Source organism: Photinus pyralis, unplaced genomic scaffold (genome assembly GCF_008802855.1).
Source record: "Photinus pyralis isolate 1611_PpyrPB1 unplaced genomic scaffold, Ppyr1.3 Ppyr1.4_LG7, whole genome shotgun sequence".
Taxonomy (NCBI): Eukaryota; Metazoa; Arthropoda; class Insecta; order Coleoptera; family Lampyridae; genus Photinus; species Photinus pyralis.
This window is the reverse complement of record NW_022170738.1, coordinates 41891558-41909234: the sequence shown is the minus strand read 5'-3', so window position 1 is coordinate 41909234 and position 17677 is coordinate 41891558. Positions and strand designations below refer to the sequence as shown.

At 34.6% G+C, this 17677-nt stretch overlaps 1 protein-coding gene across 2 annotated transcripts; it reads right to left on the bottom strand.

Annotated features, from left to right (window-relative positions):
- Nucleotides 1-647: 647 nt before the first annotated feature.
- On the bottom strand, nt 648-11153 carry LOC116175405 (anillin-like). 2 transcript variants are annotated; one of them, XM_031493513.1, is made up of 6 exons: nt 10499-11153; nt 9554-9647; nt 1952-2529; nt 1722-1908; nt 1349-1668; nt 648-1299 (listed from the first exon to the last, which is right to left on the bottom strand). In XM_031493513.1, the coding sequence occupies exons 1-6, from the start codon at nt 10544-10546 to the stop codon at nt 727-729; spliced, it is 1800 nt and encodes a 599-aa protein (XP_031349373.1). In that variant the 5' UTR covers nt 10547-11153; the 3' UTR covers nt 648-726. The 2 variants fall into 2 exon arrangements, with proteins under 2 accessions (XP_031349373.1, XP_031349374.1); XM_031493514.1 differs by having other exon boundaries at nt 10463-10572.
- Nucleotides 11154-17677: the final 6524 nt, after the last annotated feature.

The window sequence follows — 17677 nt, the reverse complement described above, 5'->3', positions numbered from 1 at the left end:
ACTAATGGTTTATGAACTAAATTTCACGCTTAGAAATATATAATTCATTGATTCCAATTAGATAACATGTTTTATGACCCTAATGATTCAAAAAAATTTACGAGCCAAGGCAATAAAAATCCTTGCTCTGTATGTCATTAGACGGAACAATAAAATGTAGGTATACCTATATACGTGCAACTGTACTTTTATTATAAAGTTTCAAATGAACTGTTTTTTCTAAACCCACCTGCTGCAGCCTTTTCGCAAGTTTCGTCTAATTTTTATTTTGATATTAAAATTTAAGCACGCTTCTTTGATGTTTCAATTTTTTACGTGTGTTAATGAGTTGTAAATCAGGCTAAGTCACTATGCCGTTCTTAGACTGCGTATGAAATGTATGCAACATTAATTGAAAAAACTTTTTCAAACTCACCCGTAAAAGGTAATCTGTTTAGCTAATTATTTTGCTTGTTTTTCGTAATTAATTAATAATACGCTCAACAAAATACTCTACTGGTATTTTCGTTTAACCACCATATATTATCATTAACCGCAATCTTTGCGTGCAGTTTAAGATTAAATCGCAATAAATTTAAAAGTGCAAATAAAGTTGCAGCTTCCAACGCTACAAAGTAGATGTAATTAATTCGACATTAAGCCGTATCTTCTATTTTATACACTTCTGTCTTTATTAGTCTAGTCATCGTATAAAAATGTCGTCACTTAGATTACGTATACAATAAATTAAACGTACATTAAGGCCTTCCAACCTTTAAATGTATCCAAAATTGAGGTGATGCACCTTTTCCACTCATCTATTTCCTCCAACGTGTCGCAGGATAAGTAATACCTTGAAGCTTGCTCTAAGCTCGTATGCTCTAAAGCTAAAGTGTTCGGTCTTAAGCACACGTTGTGGATGTCGATGATAACGCAGTGCCTTAAGTCGATAAAGAGCTTATAACCGTTTAGGGATTCCTCACTGGGATTACTCCAGAAGTGTAGGACGGAATTAAGAAGCCTACACCAATTTTTATCCCACACCAAGTGACCGTTGCTTTCGGCGCCAATCGTTAGAAACCCGCTATGCTTGAGATTCAAAGCCTGACTGAACGCACTCGCTGAAAGATGAACGACACTCAAAGGTGTACCGTCCCCTTTTTTATTCAATGTCAAAACATTTTGGCTGAGGTTATTAATAGTCAGCTCCAACCACCCGCATTTCTTAAAAGCAGGGCGGATTTTTCCTTCGAGCGTTGCTTCAAAGTGCGCTCCATGCAAAATTTTCTGCTTCAACTTCTGATGTAAACGCCTCGGTTTCTGCAAGTTAAACTCACCAATCAGCAAATTTTGTAAGTAAAGTACTCACCCTCCGATCTGCATTGTCAGAGTTAAGCTCGTACACGTGAAGTTTAATTTTAAAGTCGGGGGACACGCCTTGAAAGCTGTACATTTCGGGCAACTGCAAGTAGGATCTTTTAAGGTTGAGCTCCAGCATGGAAGAAACGTGAAACCTGCGATCGGTTACGCACGTTACAAGATACCAGTAGCGACGTTTCGAATCAATTTCTTCAACGTTAAATGGAAATTTAATATTGGAAATTGTGAGATCGGCCGTGTTTTTGGAATCGCTTGGGTATTGCAGCTCCTCCTTTTCGATTCGGTGCAAGTAGTGCGCTCGTTTCAAGCCTTTTAGAGAGACACTGATATGGATTCAGGGAATGATGATTGATGATACTTACTTGCTGTCAGCAAAATTCGTTCAGCTTCTGCTCGTTGGATGCTGTTATAAAAAACCTTTGATCTCCGACAGACATCAACCGCTTTGGCTGCTTGTTTCAGTATTTGGCTCTGGTCGTAGGCTTTATGGACAAGTTCGCGAATGGCTTCATTTAAATTCCGCACGGATTCGCTAACAGAATCGCGCTCCTGGAAAAGTAATTAAAAATGGTCAAGTGGAATTGTTTCAAACCTCATCCGTTGCGTTGTCTTCGTGCGGTTTAATGTACAACTGGGAATCCATGGTGATAATTGACCTATTTATGTCTGTAGATTTTTTTGGATTCTTAGTCGTCCTCGGCTCGAGAATGTTGACTAAAAATCTCTCGTTGCCCTTACTTTTGCTAGACATCACACTGGACTGTTGGAAGGATTTACGTTTGTCGAACGAATACGTATCACAGTTATCAATTTCGCAAGAGTTTTGCTTAAGGACCATTCCAACCACTACGGGTGGTGGACGCGCAACTACTTCCACTGAAGTATTTGTCCGCAATTTACCCACATTTGTTGACCAACTCTTATCTGTAGACATTTGTTTGCTTGACATCGATTCGAAGAACTGGATCTTATACCTAATACTTTCTGGGTAATCCCTAATGTCTTTCCGTCTTAATTGTCTCACTTTGAATGATGATTCATGTGTGTTATGTACTTTGGTATCTATTGGATCTTCGGTAATTTTACTACTTTCTAAACTAATATGTGGATCGGACTGTATAATTTCCTTCTCCTCAAGAATAATAGAATTGGTGAAATTAAATTTCGACACTATAAAGTTGTATACCTTTCAGTTTTGTTTGCATTTCGTCGAGGGGGAGTTCACTACTCGAATTAGGTGTAACCGAAACAGTATTTGTGTTACTGAGATTACGGTTGATAAATTCAAAGCATGAATGGGCAAATACACGGTGAACATTTAAAAAGCTTCTTTTTTATTAAAGGTACTAATACTACTAAAAACCGTTACGATTCTATGAAGTGGGAACCCATACCATCCTAAATTTCAAAAATATATAAACAATTCGTTTTTGCGGATTTAAAGAAAATTTTTTCGCAGACCACAAAAATGAACAGAATTTTACATTTGCTGTGTAGATACACGCTATACTGAACTGATTCAATTATTTTATTTTACTGTTTATTTAATTTTATTTATTAATTAATTGATTTTAAACTTCTCGCTTAAACCTGCAGAATTTCGCATTAGAAAAGGTACACACGACTAAAGTTTGTGTAATTTTTATTCAAACCTGCGTAATTTACTTACGCGTTTATCTTAAAAGTGATGAAGCTGACTCTGATTTTAAATTATGAAAATGTGCACGGAACCAGAGCTGGGCAGAATACTTTCAAAAAGTATTTGAATACTAAATAGTAAATACTTTACACAAATCAAAGGTATTTAAATACTAAATACTTTTACGTCCAGCACAAGCGAATACTAGATACAGATACATTGAAAAGTATTCAAATACTTAAAAAAAATAAGTATTCAAATACTTTAGAACGTATTCGAATACTTTCAAAAGTATTCTAATACTATCAAAGGTATTCGAATACTATAAAGAGTATTCGAATACTTTGAAAAGTATTTCATTATCTTACTTTGAAAAGTATTCGAATAGAGTAAAAAGTATTCAAATACTTGTCACTCAAATACATAAAAAATTTAAAATAGTGTACTAGATAAAAGGCTTAATACTACTTAAAAAATCAAGTTATACTTTGTATGAGGTTAGCTTTTTTTTTATATTTCTATTGTTACATACAAATTTAAGGGGAGTAAAAGCGTATTATTATTATTATATTATTATATAGGAGGTACCTACCAGGACTCTTCTTATACCAGTTATATCCTTAAGAATACGTGTACCAGTTTTCAAAGCGATCGTACGTCGTGCACATGATACGTACGCCTTTCTGAAATGAATCCTAGCGATTGTGGAACAGATCCATTTTTGACCATCCGTTTGTCCGTGTGCATGATAACTTGTTTAGAAACGTGCGATCGCTTTGAAAATTGGTACACATGGTGGATATAAGAAAGGTCCCTATTGTTTTTTAGTTACGTAGACTATCGAGTTCGGTATTCAGATGTATCGGATTTTTATATTTGATTTTGTGACAATGGAAACTTTCCCTAAACATTTCTAAATTGTTCTCAAATATTTGAATAACTTAAAAGTACTGCCTTTTTTTGAGGCCGGAAAAAAAAATTGTCTGAGATCGAGATCGATCGAAAGTCCATAATTTCAAACACTTTGAAGATTGGGCTACTAGATCAAAAGTTACAGCCCTTTGAATTTTTTTTCGAAATTTGTTTTTTGCCCATAACTTTTTATTGAGAGGTCTAATCGAAAACGTATGAATTGTTTTGGATTCTACGCACCAAAATTAATAAGAAAAAGTGTTTTCCCGAGAAATTTTGGTGTAGTCGATTTTTGGTAAAAAAAAGGAAGGTTATACACTGCCTTTTTTTGAGTACCCCAAAAATATTGTCTCAGGTCGACCCGGAAAAGAATCCATAATTTCAAACAGTTCCAAGATTGGGCTACTATTTCAAAAGTTACGGCCCTTTGAATTTTCTTTCGAAATTGGTTTCTAGTCTATAACTTTTGATTGAGAAGTCTGATGGAAAAAGTACGAATTGTGTTGGATTCTACGCACCAAAATTAATAAGAAAAAGTGTTTTCCCGAGAAGTTTTGGTGCAGTCGAATTTTGGTAAAAAAGGAAGGTTATACACTGCCTTTTTTTGAGGCCCGCAAAAAAAATTGTCTCAGATCGACCCGGAAAAAAATTTACTTATAGAATGTGGCCTGTAGAATCCATAATTTCAAACAGTTTCAAATTGGGCTACTAGTTCAAAAGTTACAGCCCTTTGAATTTTCTTTCGAAATTGGTTTCTAGTCTATAACTTTTGATTGAGAGGTCTGATCGAAAAAGTACGAATTGTTTTGGATTCTACGCACCAAAATTAATAAGAAAAAGTGTTTTCCCGAGAAATTTTGGTGTAGTCGATTTTTGGTAAAAAAGGCCCGCAAAAAAAATTGTCTCAGATCGACCCGGAAAAAATTTACTAATAGAATGTGGCCTGTAGAATCCATAATTTCAAACAGTTCCAAGATTGGGCTACTAGTTCAAAAGTTACAGCCCTTTGAATTTTCTTTCGAAATTGGTTTCTAGTCTATAACTTTTGATTGAGAAGTCTGATCGAAAAAGTACGAATTGTTTTGGATTCTACGCGCCAAAATTAATAAGAAAAGGTGTTTTCCCGAGAAATTTTGGAGTAGTCGATTTTTGGTTAAAAAAAAGGAAGGTTAAGTATTCAAATACTATGCGAAGTATTCGAATACTTCTCAAAGTATTCAAATACTTTGCGAAGTATTCGAATACTAAATATTTGTGAAAGTATTTGAGTTACAAGTACAAATATGTAATAATAGTTTATTGATCAACAGAAGAAAAACTTCCAATAACAGATCAAATCCTTGAGAATTAAGATGAACATTAGAAAAAAATGTAAAATTATAGCTGCTTCCATAAAAGTATTTAATTACAAAGTATTTGAATACTTTAAAGGATTTGAATACTAAAAAGTATTTACAAAATCGAATACTGCCCAGCTCTGCACGGAACTAAACTAATTTATGCTTATTCCTTATAAGGTTTCAGCCGGACCCGATTTTAAATTTTTTGTGGAAGCCTGTACAATTTCCAGTCTTTCATATCAACATCCCACAAGACATCACTTTTTGAGAAGAACTTTTGTTACAACGCAACTAAAATTTTTAACTCGCTATCACGTTTTATTAATAAATCCTCGAAAAAAATAAACTATAAACAAAATTTAAAAGAATTATTGGTATCAAATTGTTTTTATAATATGGACGAATTCTATCAATTTGTAAAACCTTAGTTTAAAACGTATTTGGCTTATTGTAAATCTTTTGACGTTTATTTTAGTGCTTTCGCAAGAACCGCACTAAAATACTAATAAATATTATGGTCGGTGTTTCTTGTGAGAACTCAGGTCTAGCCTGGTTAACTAATCGCACGGATTAAAATCAAGTAACGATTAGTGTCTGTGTCTGTGTCTGGTGAAGTTATGTAGGGTCCTTAAAAAAAAAAAAAAAAAAAAATAAAAAAAATAAAAAATCACACACGTACATTGGACATCTAGGGATAATGTAATTCGTACTTACCAACATACCTATTGATGGGCACAATAGCCAACGCTATCAGGAAAGAGGAAAACAAAACAAACAAAAAATCATTATAATAATTCCTGTAATTTTATTAAATGGAGTTTATTGTGTAAGTGTTTCTTTGGCTTTGCGTTTGGGTTGAATACGAGTGGGTTGTGATAACGTGGTGTGCTTCTGTGAAGAAGGAGCTTTTGTGTTTTTTAATTGTATTTATGGTGTTTCTTTGTTCCTGAGGTCGTATTTGTGAGGTTGCTTGGGTTTTTGGTGGAGATATTGCAGTATTTTGTGAGCCTGTGGTGCTGTTAAGGTTTTTTGCGTTTCGGTTGTATACGAGTGGGTTGTTTCTGAGAAGAAGGAGTATTGTGTTTTTTAACTGTGCTAGGGCGTGTAACTTTATTGGATGGACCTGTCCTTTGTAGTACATGTTGCGTTACTTGTGTTTATGGTGTTTTTTTGTTCTTGAGGTTGTATTTGTGAGGTTGCTTGGGTTATTGATGGAGATATTACAGTATTTTGTGAGCTAGTAGTGCTGTATAGGTTTTTGCGTTTGGGTTGAATACGAGTGGGTTGTGATAACGTGGTGTGCTTCGGTGAAAAGGAGTTATGTTTTTTTAATTGTGCTAGGGCGTGTAGTTACATGTGTTTTTTTAATTGTGCTAAGGGCGTGGTAACTTTAAATTGGGTGGACCTCTGTCCTTTGTAAGTGCATGTTGCGTTACTTGTAATTTTATGTGTTTCTTTGTTCTTGAGGTTGTATTTGTGAAGTTGCCTTATTATTATTGTCGGTGTTTCTTGTGAGAACTCAGGTCTAGCCTGGTTAACTAATCGCACGGATTAAATCAAGTAACGATTAGTGTCTGTGTCTGTGTCTGGTGAAGTTATGCAGGGTTCTAAAGAAAAATAAAAAATAAAATAAATATTCACACACTCACATTGGAAATCTAGAGATAGTATGTAATTCATACTTACCAACAGAGCTATTAATGGCCCCAATAGTCAACGCTATCAGGAAAGAAGAAAACAAAACAAAAATATCATTATAATAATTCCTGTAATTTTATTAAATAGAGTTTATTGTGTAAGTGTTTCTTTGGCTTTGCGTTTGGGTTGAATACGAGTGGGTTGTGATAACGTGGTGTGTTTATGTGAAGAAGGAGTTTTGTGTTTTTTAACTGTGCTAGGACGTGTAACTTTATTCGGTGGACCTGTCTTTGTGGTACATGTTGCCTTACTTGTATTTATGGTGTTTCTTTGTTCTTGAGGTTGTATTTGTGTGGTTGCTTGGGTTTTTGGTGGAGATATTACAGTATGTTGTGAGCGTGTAGTTCTGTTAAGGTTTTCGCGTTTCGGTTGAATACGAGTGGGTTGTGATAACGTGGTGTGTTTATGTGAAGAAGGAGTATTGCGTTTTTTAACTGTGCTAGGACGTGTAACTTTATTGGGTGGACCTGTCTTTGTAGTGCAAGTTGCGTTACTTGTATTTATGGTGTTTATTTGTTCTAGAGGTTGTGTTTGTGTTGTTGCTTGCATTATTGGTGGAGACATTACGGTATTTTGTGAGCCTCTAGTGCTGTTAAGGTTGCTGCGTTTGCGTTGAGTACGAGTGGGTTGTGATAACGTGGTGTGTTTCTGAGAGGAAAGAGTATTGTGTTTTTTAGCTGTGCTAGGCCGTGTAACTTTATTGGGTGAGGGCGTCTTTGTAGTGCATGTTGCGGTACTTGTATTTATTGCGTTTGTTTGTTCAGGAAGTTGTGTTTGTGTGGTTGGTTGAGTTAAGGGTGGAGATATTACAGTATGTTGTGTGTCATGTTGTGAGTCTAAAGTGCTGTTTAGGCTTTTGCGTTATTATTATTGTCGGTGTATCTTGTGAGAACTCAGGTCTAGCCTGGTTAACTAATCGCACGGATTAAAATCAAGTAACGATTAGTGTCTGTGTCTGTGTCTGGTGAAGTTATGTAGGGTCCTTAAAAAAAAAAAATAAAAAAATAAAAAAAAAATAAAAATAAAAATCACACACGTACATTGGACATCTAGGGATAATGTAATTCGTACTTACCAACATACCTATTGATGGGCACAATAGCCAACGCTATCAGGAAAGAGGAAAACAAAACAAAACAAAAAATCATTATAATAATTCCTGTAATTTTATTAAATAGAGTTTATTGTGTAAGTGTTTCTTTGGCTTTGCGTTTGGGTTGAATACGAGTGGGTTGTGATAACGTGGTGTGCTTCTGTGAAGAAGGAGTTTTGTGTTTTTCAATTGTATTTATGGTGTTTCTTTGTTCCTGAGGTCGTATTTGTGAGGTTGCTTGGGTTTTTGGTGGAGATATTGCAGTATTTTGTGAGCCTGTGGTGCTGTTAAGGTTTTTGCGTTTCGGTTGTATACGAGTGGGTTGTTTCTGAGAAGAAGGAGTATTGTGTTTTTTAACTGTGCTAGGGCGTGTAACTTTATTGGATGGACCTGTCTTTGTAGTACATGTTGCGTTACTTGTATTTATGATGTTTCTTTGTTCTTGAGGTTGTATTTGTGAAGTTGCTTGGGTTTTTGGTGGAGATATTTTAGTATGTTGTGAGCCTGTAGTTCTGTTAAGGTTTTTGCGTTGCGGTTGAATACGAGTGGGTTGTGAAAATGTGGTGTGTTTCTGTGAAGAAGGAGTTTTGTGTTTTTTAAATGTGCTAGGGCGTGTAATTTTATTGGGTGGACCTGTCTTTGTAGTGCATGTTGCGTTAGTTGTATTTATGGTGTTTCTTTGTTCTTGAGGTTGTATTTGAGAGGTTGCTTGGGTTTTTGCTGGATATTATTATTATTATTATTATCACTAACTCCTGGACCAATAAATGAAGGAAGACGTTTTTCCCCTGTTAACAGTTTTAATGCAAAGCGCGCGCGTGCCCTTTCAAAACAAATTAAAAAAGATTCTAATTATGGGTCTTGTCCAGACCAAAAAATGGATAGAATTTTGCTTGTACTGTGTAGGTACACATTTTTAACAGTATGGTACTTGGCACCAGCTTCACTAATTAATGAAGGGAAATGTACCGCCCACTATGATGTATGTGTATAGGAATACACGGAACCCTTTATTCGTTATATTCTGCAGAGATCATAATTTCACGCCCCGTCATGTCACTTTGAAGGAAACTGTTATGGAAACATGTTTATAAAGTCGGCAAGAGCTTCCTAAAAACCTAGGTAAAACCGTTACTTTCATGCTTCTATATATAGGGTTACTGAAAAACAAATTAAAGAACTATCACAAATTTTGGGTGTTTATGGGTATAGCTCACAAAGCTTGATGGTTAAATTGTAAAACATGTTTTATATCATTTGTTATGATGGATTAACGAATTTTCTCGATTTTACACTATACGGAATATAATTGTAATGCGGTATTATGGAAGCTCAAAAAGTAATCGAAATCCAATTATGCTTTACCAAATTACTTCAAATTACCTAAACTACGTTTACAATATTTTTAGAAAATTACTTAAAAAATTGCACGAATTGTTGTCAATATAGGAAGTATACCGGTACTAATTTTTTAAAGTGAACTCTCCCTCGCGTGCCATAGTTGAAACTTACCCTCATCAAGAACTTGGTTCTTCTCATAATATAAATAGTATAACATCCTGAGTAACATGGTTCTTTTCCTGTTACATTTGCAGTTGGCTATCCACTGAAATTAACATAAGCTGCTATAATATAGTATATTTTCTAAGACCTCTCTGAAAAGGAGGTCATAATGTATAATTTAGAGGCATCACCCAAAATTAGAATAGATCATGTACGTTTGGAAGTGATTACAAATGTCAAAACTGTCAATAGACGTCGTTTTGGGTTTTGCCTTATTTTCATTTCAAAATTTACGGAAGTTGTAGAAAAAGTATGGTGCGTAATTCGGTTGAAATTTGCGTATTTAAGTACAGCTTCCTATAGAATTGTCGTTTCGCGGCTTCGTGCGCAATTTTCTCTCCTGTAATACGAACTATTACAACCTTATGACGTAAAATTTAGTTCGATTTGTTAACAGTAATACTTTAAAGGAAAAGCCACAAGTGTGAATGATAGTTGACCATTTGTATTACTCATCGAGAAATTCATGCTCCTTTAGTATTATTTTCTTAAGCTATAATTGGTTTAGGCCTAAACAGTTTTAATTTTACGACGCAGGTGTTTTCTTGGTAATTGGTACAACCCAACCAGTATGGGTAGTTATTATCAGGAATTGAACTGTAAAATGAAGCGCTAAATTTTTAATTGCACGTAATGCTTAATTATGTAAAACTGATGCTGGTCTATTGCTCTTGCAAAGATTCCATTTCGGATTTAATAAGATCTACTTGGAATAGATTAAGGAAGGCAAACATACAAAAATCATTCTAAACAGGACTCAAAAATGTAGGCACATCCGCATCCTCGCCACTTTTTTTTTACAACTTATAATCCGTTTTGATTGTAAGGCATCTAATTATATTAGTATCTACTATTTACCTATCATATATTGGTTTGTAAATAGAAATTACTCACTAATTTTATCACTGAAGTCAAGTGGCAGTACTGCTCCGTATTTATCATGTTTGTAACACGTAACTAACAAACTGAATGCGCCGTTTTACAAACATTTAAATGTTTGTGCACAGATATATTTAGAGCCATAATCGGCATGTGCAGCGATTACCATTACGACAAAGAAGAAAATATTGTCGTATGTTTGATTAAGGATTCATCAATGTAAAAGAAATCCATACGTCACGTTCTCGTTAAGCTTCTTTAAGACAATGGATTCGTACGATGTGCATTGCCCTTGAAACTCCCCAAAAGAATTTTGCGACAAATCCATAAAGATGGGATGTATTTATCTGTTTCGTCTGCCTTGCAGACAGTCCGGTTTTTGACTACTAAAGGTTTCTATAAACGCGGCGGTGCTTATAGAAAAACTGCTCGAGTTTGGGAAGCTTATGTGCCATCTTGTTTTTAAACCCTACTGATTCGACACTATGAAATATTTATGTTATGTGTTCTGGATCTTATCTATTCGTAAAGAGACTTTGAGACACCATTAATTTAAAATTCTGTACGTGACTGATTCGTTTCAATTTCTTTTGCGTTAATATTTATATTGTGGCGAACTTTTTTTTATTTCGCCAATTGGTCATTTACCCCTGCTGTATTATTGTTTAAAAATAGTTGCTGCTTATAATAAGCACATTAAGGACTGCTTTTTTGGAAATAGTTTCCATGTATACGAGTAGGTATTTAAACGCAATCCGCAGTAAACTTTCATTGACATGAGAAATCTTTTTTGAGATATTCACTCCATTTAAGTAGGATTTCCAATAATTAACTTTAACTTCATTGCGATTTTGCAGTAATATTGGAAGCCAAAACATTTCGAATGTACATATTTATTTGGTCTTGGTGGGAATCCATGGTGGTAAAGCTCAAAACGGGGTTACAGTTACAGTTGAATAGGAATTTAACACACTAAACCTTCCCCATACTTCTTTATTAAAAAATTGTGAATAAAATCACATAGCGACTATAGTTTCGACCTAAGTCATTTTCAAGCTTAAAATTTAAAACATCAACAACAGAAAATAGGAAATTGAAAGTACAGAAGTTACATTTTTTATCAGTATGAGGAAAAAATTTTTTATCAAATATAAAACAGTTGGTGTTAGGACATAGAAAAGTGGAACAAAATTAACATAGTCATGATACAACGACGATTAATTAATTAATTCATGCCATTAGAAAATGGACGCAGCCATCTTGTACAAATATAGTCAACGACTTCTGTACTTTCAATTTCCTATTTTCTGTTGTTGATGTTTTAAATTTTAAGGTATGTATATTTCAAGATTGTTACTCGTTATTAGTTACAATTTTCCTACAGCTTGAAAATGACTTAGGTCGAAACTATAGTCGCTATGTGATTTTATTCACAATTTTTTAATAAAGAAGTATGGGGAAGGTTTAGTGTGTTAAATTCCTATTCAACTGTATTTATTTGGTGTTTAACGTGTAGGTACTCACACTTGTAATTTTTTTAGTTATTCTTATTTTTCAAAACCAGGAGATGTTTTTATATAACAACATAGAATAAAACAAATAATGCAGGGATTTTAACGACTCAAATGTTAACTGTATGCAAGGAATGTAAATCCATTGAGATGCCAAAGACAATTTTCCGATATTCGTAACGTGTAGCTTTTTTGTGTATTGCTCAACACCAATCCAGATACAATTCAATGCAAATTGATTTAAAAAAAACACACACACCATAACGTACACGAATAGGTACAGTGATGTATACGTGTAGGTATTACTCAAAGGTGACATTCACTTTGACTCAAAACATGCACTAAGTGTTTATACACACAGAAACTATCAACTTTCACACCATAGTCGTTAAAATGTAAATAAAAAATTTGCACTGTTATTTGTTATTTAATGTTGCTATTTTTACAAAATTTCTTGTTTCTTGTTTTTGTTATCTAGTAGCGAAATTAGTTATTGGAAAATCTCCCAAAATTGAATTCACGATTGACCTGTTCTTGTGAGGGAAGAATTTTCTAGGAAAGAAAATTCCATTTGACTTTTGGTAAGTCAACAACAACCCACGGATAGCCACAAAAAACTAAAAACATTGGTTCTAATATTACATATTTTACTACTGTATGGATTTTTTATTTAGAACATTCCTCAGGTGAAGAATTCTTCTGTTACTCACGTTACAACTGATTTAGAACATGAAGAATTAAAGAGGATGGAATGAAATTCAGATTAGACGATTTTGCAACCCCTTTTTAGCACCCGCACGTTAGTAAAGGGTAGTAATAACTTCCCACTTTTTTTTTACGAAAATACACGTTTTGAAGCACCGGGTACCCGAATCAAACAAAACCTCGATGATGTCGGTCTGTCTGTCTGTACTCTCATTTCCGGTTAAAAGTCTGAACCGATTAGAACCAAATTTGGTACACATATATTCTTATACATAAAAGGAATAGCTGAAAAGCTTTTGGGCTAGGCTCAGTAAATTTTTTTCAGTTTCAAAATCGAACTATATATGTGTTTTGTAATAGGCCTTTCTGGTGGGTCGATTTTTATTTCACTGAGGGCAAGTTACCTGCGTACCAATTTCTTGAGATGTTGTATACCGAGGACAACCTTTTACATTCAAATTTACGAATGTTCGTTCTGAACTAGTAACACGGTGGAAAATTTTCGCCGAAAGCTCCTCTCCGAAATATTCGTATGAAGGGAGTTTTCCCGAATTATTATCCCGGAAGAAAACAGCCCTAAGTAAATTATGCCGAGAAACTTAACTCCAACGAATTGATCCATTACATTGATCTTGTAAAAGTGCAATTATTACCTATTGCTTTTCTATAATAACAAAAAAAATAGGTATAATCTGTCAAGTGCATTATGTATTCAAAATGTTATCAGATTCTCGAGGATATAAGGCAATACTAAATTGTATAATTTGATGTTACCCTGCGAAAATTTATGGGAATCTGAATGTTTGGCATTTAGACTAAAGTACGCACATCATCCGAAAAATCCACAATGGTTTCATCTCTGACTTACCCCTTTAAAGGCAGAGTTATGAAGTGGATGACCTTTTAACACAAGATAACAGACATTTTAAAATGTGATATTAAAGGTCGTTTATTTCCAGAGCTCCGCTTGAAATTTGTATGTAGATTCTCAAGCATGTGCGAAAATGTAACCCCATTACGCAACAGACCTACCCCTAAACATGCTATAAACTGAAATGTCTTTATTATAATAACACACCTCTCGGTTTGCTTTCGATAGACAATTTCCTTCACATAATAATAAAATAATTGGGATAATGAAGGAGCCCATCATAAATAATTAATAGACTCATGCATTATAGATTATGAACCATATGATAAAACAGGTTACATTAAAATACGAAACCCGTTTCGCTTATCCGACTAAAATAATCTAACTTTAATTGATAGGTTGACGGGATCGACAGAGAATCTTTTAAATTGTAAATTTATAAAAATTACTGAAATGTGAATATTTGTTTCAGGTGATAAACCGCACGCCTGTGATCTCTGCAATAAAAAATTCGCCCTCGCGTGTAATCTAAGAGCGCATATGAAGACGCACGAAGGTAAGTAAAGAAAAATCCCCATTAAAGATCGGTTTATGGTTAAATAATAAAATAAAAGCCGTTCGTTCCCTGATATTATACGTATGTATAGAGCGCAATCAAATAAATCTTAGGAAACGGCTACAACAGGTTTTAAAGGTATTAAACATTTTAGTACACTAACGCATAATGCAGCTTCCTGTAACATTATTAAACAACTGTATACATCCGCTCAACTTTATTGTGCGCAGTATGGCACATTAGATTCTAAATTCCCAAGCAACCAAAACAATAATTATCTTTAATATCACGACAGTACCACACAATAAATTAAATGACACCGAAAGTACTATAATTCCTGTTTGTTCTCTACAATTACCGCAAGTAGACATATTGTTAAGGCGAAATAATTTCAGTTTAGTCTAGCCCAAGAACATTAGCCCAGTCTATAATTCAAGCCCCCGGGATTTCTCTTCGAATTCGGCCAATTTATATTGCATTAGCACAACCATTTGAAATTATAATAGGTGAAATAACCGTACCTACCTTTCGGTTCCCAAAATTACGTCGCAACATAATATAATATATAAAATAATTATCTAATTTTGAAAATATGTCGAATCCTTTTTTTCGAGAAAAGAGTAGTTATCTATGAGATCTATATGGGGGAATTCTATTATTAGTCACTAAATTATGAGAGGTGGGTACTTCTGGTTGTTGTAATTGGTGGTTAGTATGAGGAAACGAGGTGTGCACCTTTGAGGAGTTTACCGCAAGAAATTTAGCAACTGTATTATTTAGACCTAATCGTCTTGATTAAAAACATTGGGTGCGACGAACGACATTGCGAAACAACGTTGAAAACTACATGTCACTCCCATTCGCCCATCTATGTTGCTTTATTAATTTTATTAGGAATTTAATTTGACAAAAAGGGAAAGTTGTTTCTGGTAAAGTTCTCCACCTTTTTTGCAAACAGTCTGCTAGAAGTTTACCAGAAATGATCATTCAAGTATCGTTAAGGGATGGCTTGTGAATAGTTCTTGGAGGTTTCCTGAGCAGTGCGGATTACCCATAAGGTCATAAGGCATAATAGGATTTATTCCATGGGTCTAAAGGAAAGGGTGCTCATGTCTACATGTATTAATGTGTAATATTATTAACATTATTTTTGTGTCTACGGGAATCGCGATACTATTTTAAAGAAACTGAATAAAGGAAGCTATTAATCCAGTTGTAAATTTGCATCAGTTTTTAAAATAACTTTCGGGTTTCATACCGCTTAAAGGCAGTCTTCTGTAACTTCTTGTTTACAAGTAACCAACAAACGAAAATCTGAAACTTTACGAATTCTTATTTTACCACAACTGCATGCGAGCTCGTGAATTACTGAATACAGGGTGTAACAATTACCTAAGTATGTGAAAGAAATCTAGATGGTAGAGACTAAATCATTTTTAGCGCATTTTATTTTAGAATTTAAAAAATGTGCATTGGTTGCGTTTTATCCGTCCGGACCCACTTCTGCGGTTTCGAACTACTTTTAGGGGAATGGTCCTAGAGTTCTGAATGTTTTTACAATATGAATCCGAGATCAGTAGGTGGCCGGGGGAGGAAGGAAGGGGGCAGAAATTAATTTTATCTTTCATGGTATTCCAATTAAAGATCTCAACAAAAGGAACTGTTTTCTACCAACTACCGCCCTACTTTCTGACTCCTTATCAAAAGAGAGGATGGAAGGGGGGACAGGTTTTTGTTGTTCATGGAACTCTAATGAAAGGTCTCAACGGAAGGAAGTAATTTCTACCATACCATAACATAACATAAAAAAAATTCAAAGGGCTGTAACTTTTCAACTAGTAGTCCAATCTTGGAACTGTTTGAAATTATGGATTCTACAGGCCACATTCTATAAGAAAATTTTTTTTCCGGGTCGATCTGAGACACTTTTTTTTCGGGGCTCAAAAAAAGGCATTGTATAACCTTCCTTTTTTACCAAAAATCGACTACACCAAAATTTCTCGGGAAAACACTTTTTCTTATTAATTTTGGTGCGTAGAATCCAAAACAATTCGCACTTTTTCGATCAGACTTCTCAATCAAAAGTTATAGACTAGAAACCAATTTCGAAAGAAAATTCAAAGGGCTGTAACTTTTGAACTAGTAGCCCAATCTTGGAACTGTTTGAGATTATGGATTCTACAGGCCACATTCTATACGAAAATTTTTTTTCCGGGTCAATGTGAGACAATTTTTTTTCGGGGCTCAAAAAAGACAGTGTATAAGTGGATGGGTACGCACAAAGGGCAATTGGGACGTCTGGAGGAAATATATCTATTGTTGACGTCAAAACTGTACGAGCGAATATCTCGAAAACGCTTTGTCGGAGGAAAGTACCCACAAAGGCGAAATGAATTGTCTGGACGAGACATATCTATTGCTGAACTGAGTCGCCCCATTAATGATCTAACAAGAAAGAACATCGATAAGCAAGGCCTACACAACGCAACCATTTACTAAGCTACTTCGGTTTTAAAAAATGCGCTTTTCCTGCACAAGAGTTGTGCACAATTTATACTATACTATTTGAATTTGACTTTAGATAAATATCGGGGTGGGGGTGCGAAAAAAATTACAATCTCAACGAAATTCATTTGGATGTCTTTGAATGAGACTAACGAGTCCAACCGTAGTTTCAAAATTTTGAAAAAAAATTACAACTGCACTTGTATCCACAACAAAAAAAATCCTCAAAATTACTTCGACAGCTAATTTGTGCATGACATGTTCAATATGTCATGCACAAATTAGCTCACTATAATATTCAATGAACTCGTACAGTAAAAATGACCCTATAATTTTTTTAAATAAATAGGTCGCCATGGACAAAAGTTTGAGATCCACTGCTCTACGGCAATGTGTATGACAATTAATTTTTGTATTTGACCCACGGCTAGCTTAGTAATACGTTACTTTTCGGAAATTTGGTCTTTTTTATCTCATCTGAAAGCCTGAAATTCAAAATCTAATGCTCTTGTTTGAGTGAACTCGAATAAATACTAATGTGAACTTAATTGATTTTTTGAAACGACAAAACGACCACTGTTATATTAACTGATGTCTTGAACGTGAATTTTCTTTGAGGCGAATTCTTGGTAAACAAGGACGTGTATTTTAGGGGTCAATTTTGCAAACGAAAATATCTAGTGTCAAATTTTTCTTTGGAATCGAGCATTTTTGAATGAGAATTTTCCATGGAGCAAATTCTTAATAAACAAATGTTCCAGCTGGCTCAAATTTTCCTTTAGGTTGGAAACTGCGGGGTTGATTTTACCTTATGACGATCTAATGTACGGCTACCCCGCCCCTGTATCTAGGTCTGTATTTCGCGAATGTAATCCGGAAAGTAGATCGATTGCAAAGGATTTCTGAGGATGTCCGAGTATCTGAAAAGATCTCACCTATAGTTTGCAGTTTTTGAAACTCATACAGCGACTAACAAAAATTGTAAACAGCGGTGTAATTACTAATGGAGAGAGGGGCACAGAGATGCGCTTGTCCCTGTTCCTTTG

What these genes read in the sequence shown, in the direction of transcription:
- LOC116175405 (XM_031493513.1), bottom strand. Translation starts at nt 10,546, where the DNA reads ATGATAAATACGGAGCAGTACTGCCACTTGACTTCAGTGATAAAATTA. An exon ending in TGACTTCAGTGATAAAATTA is followed by an intron (nt 9,648 to 10,498) that starts GTGAGTAATTTC and finishes TGTTAATTTCAG; the next exon opens with TGGATAGCCAACTGCAAATG. An exon ending in GAACCAAGTTCTTGATGAGG is followed by an intron (nt 2,530 to 9,553) that starts GTAAGTTTCAAC and finishes ACAACTTTATAG; the next exon opens with TGTCGAAATTTAATTTCACC.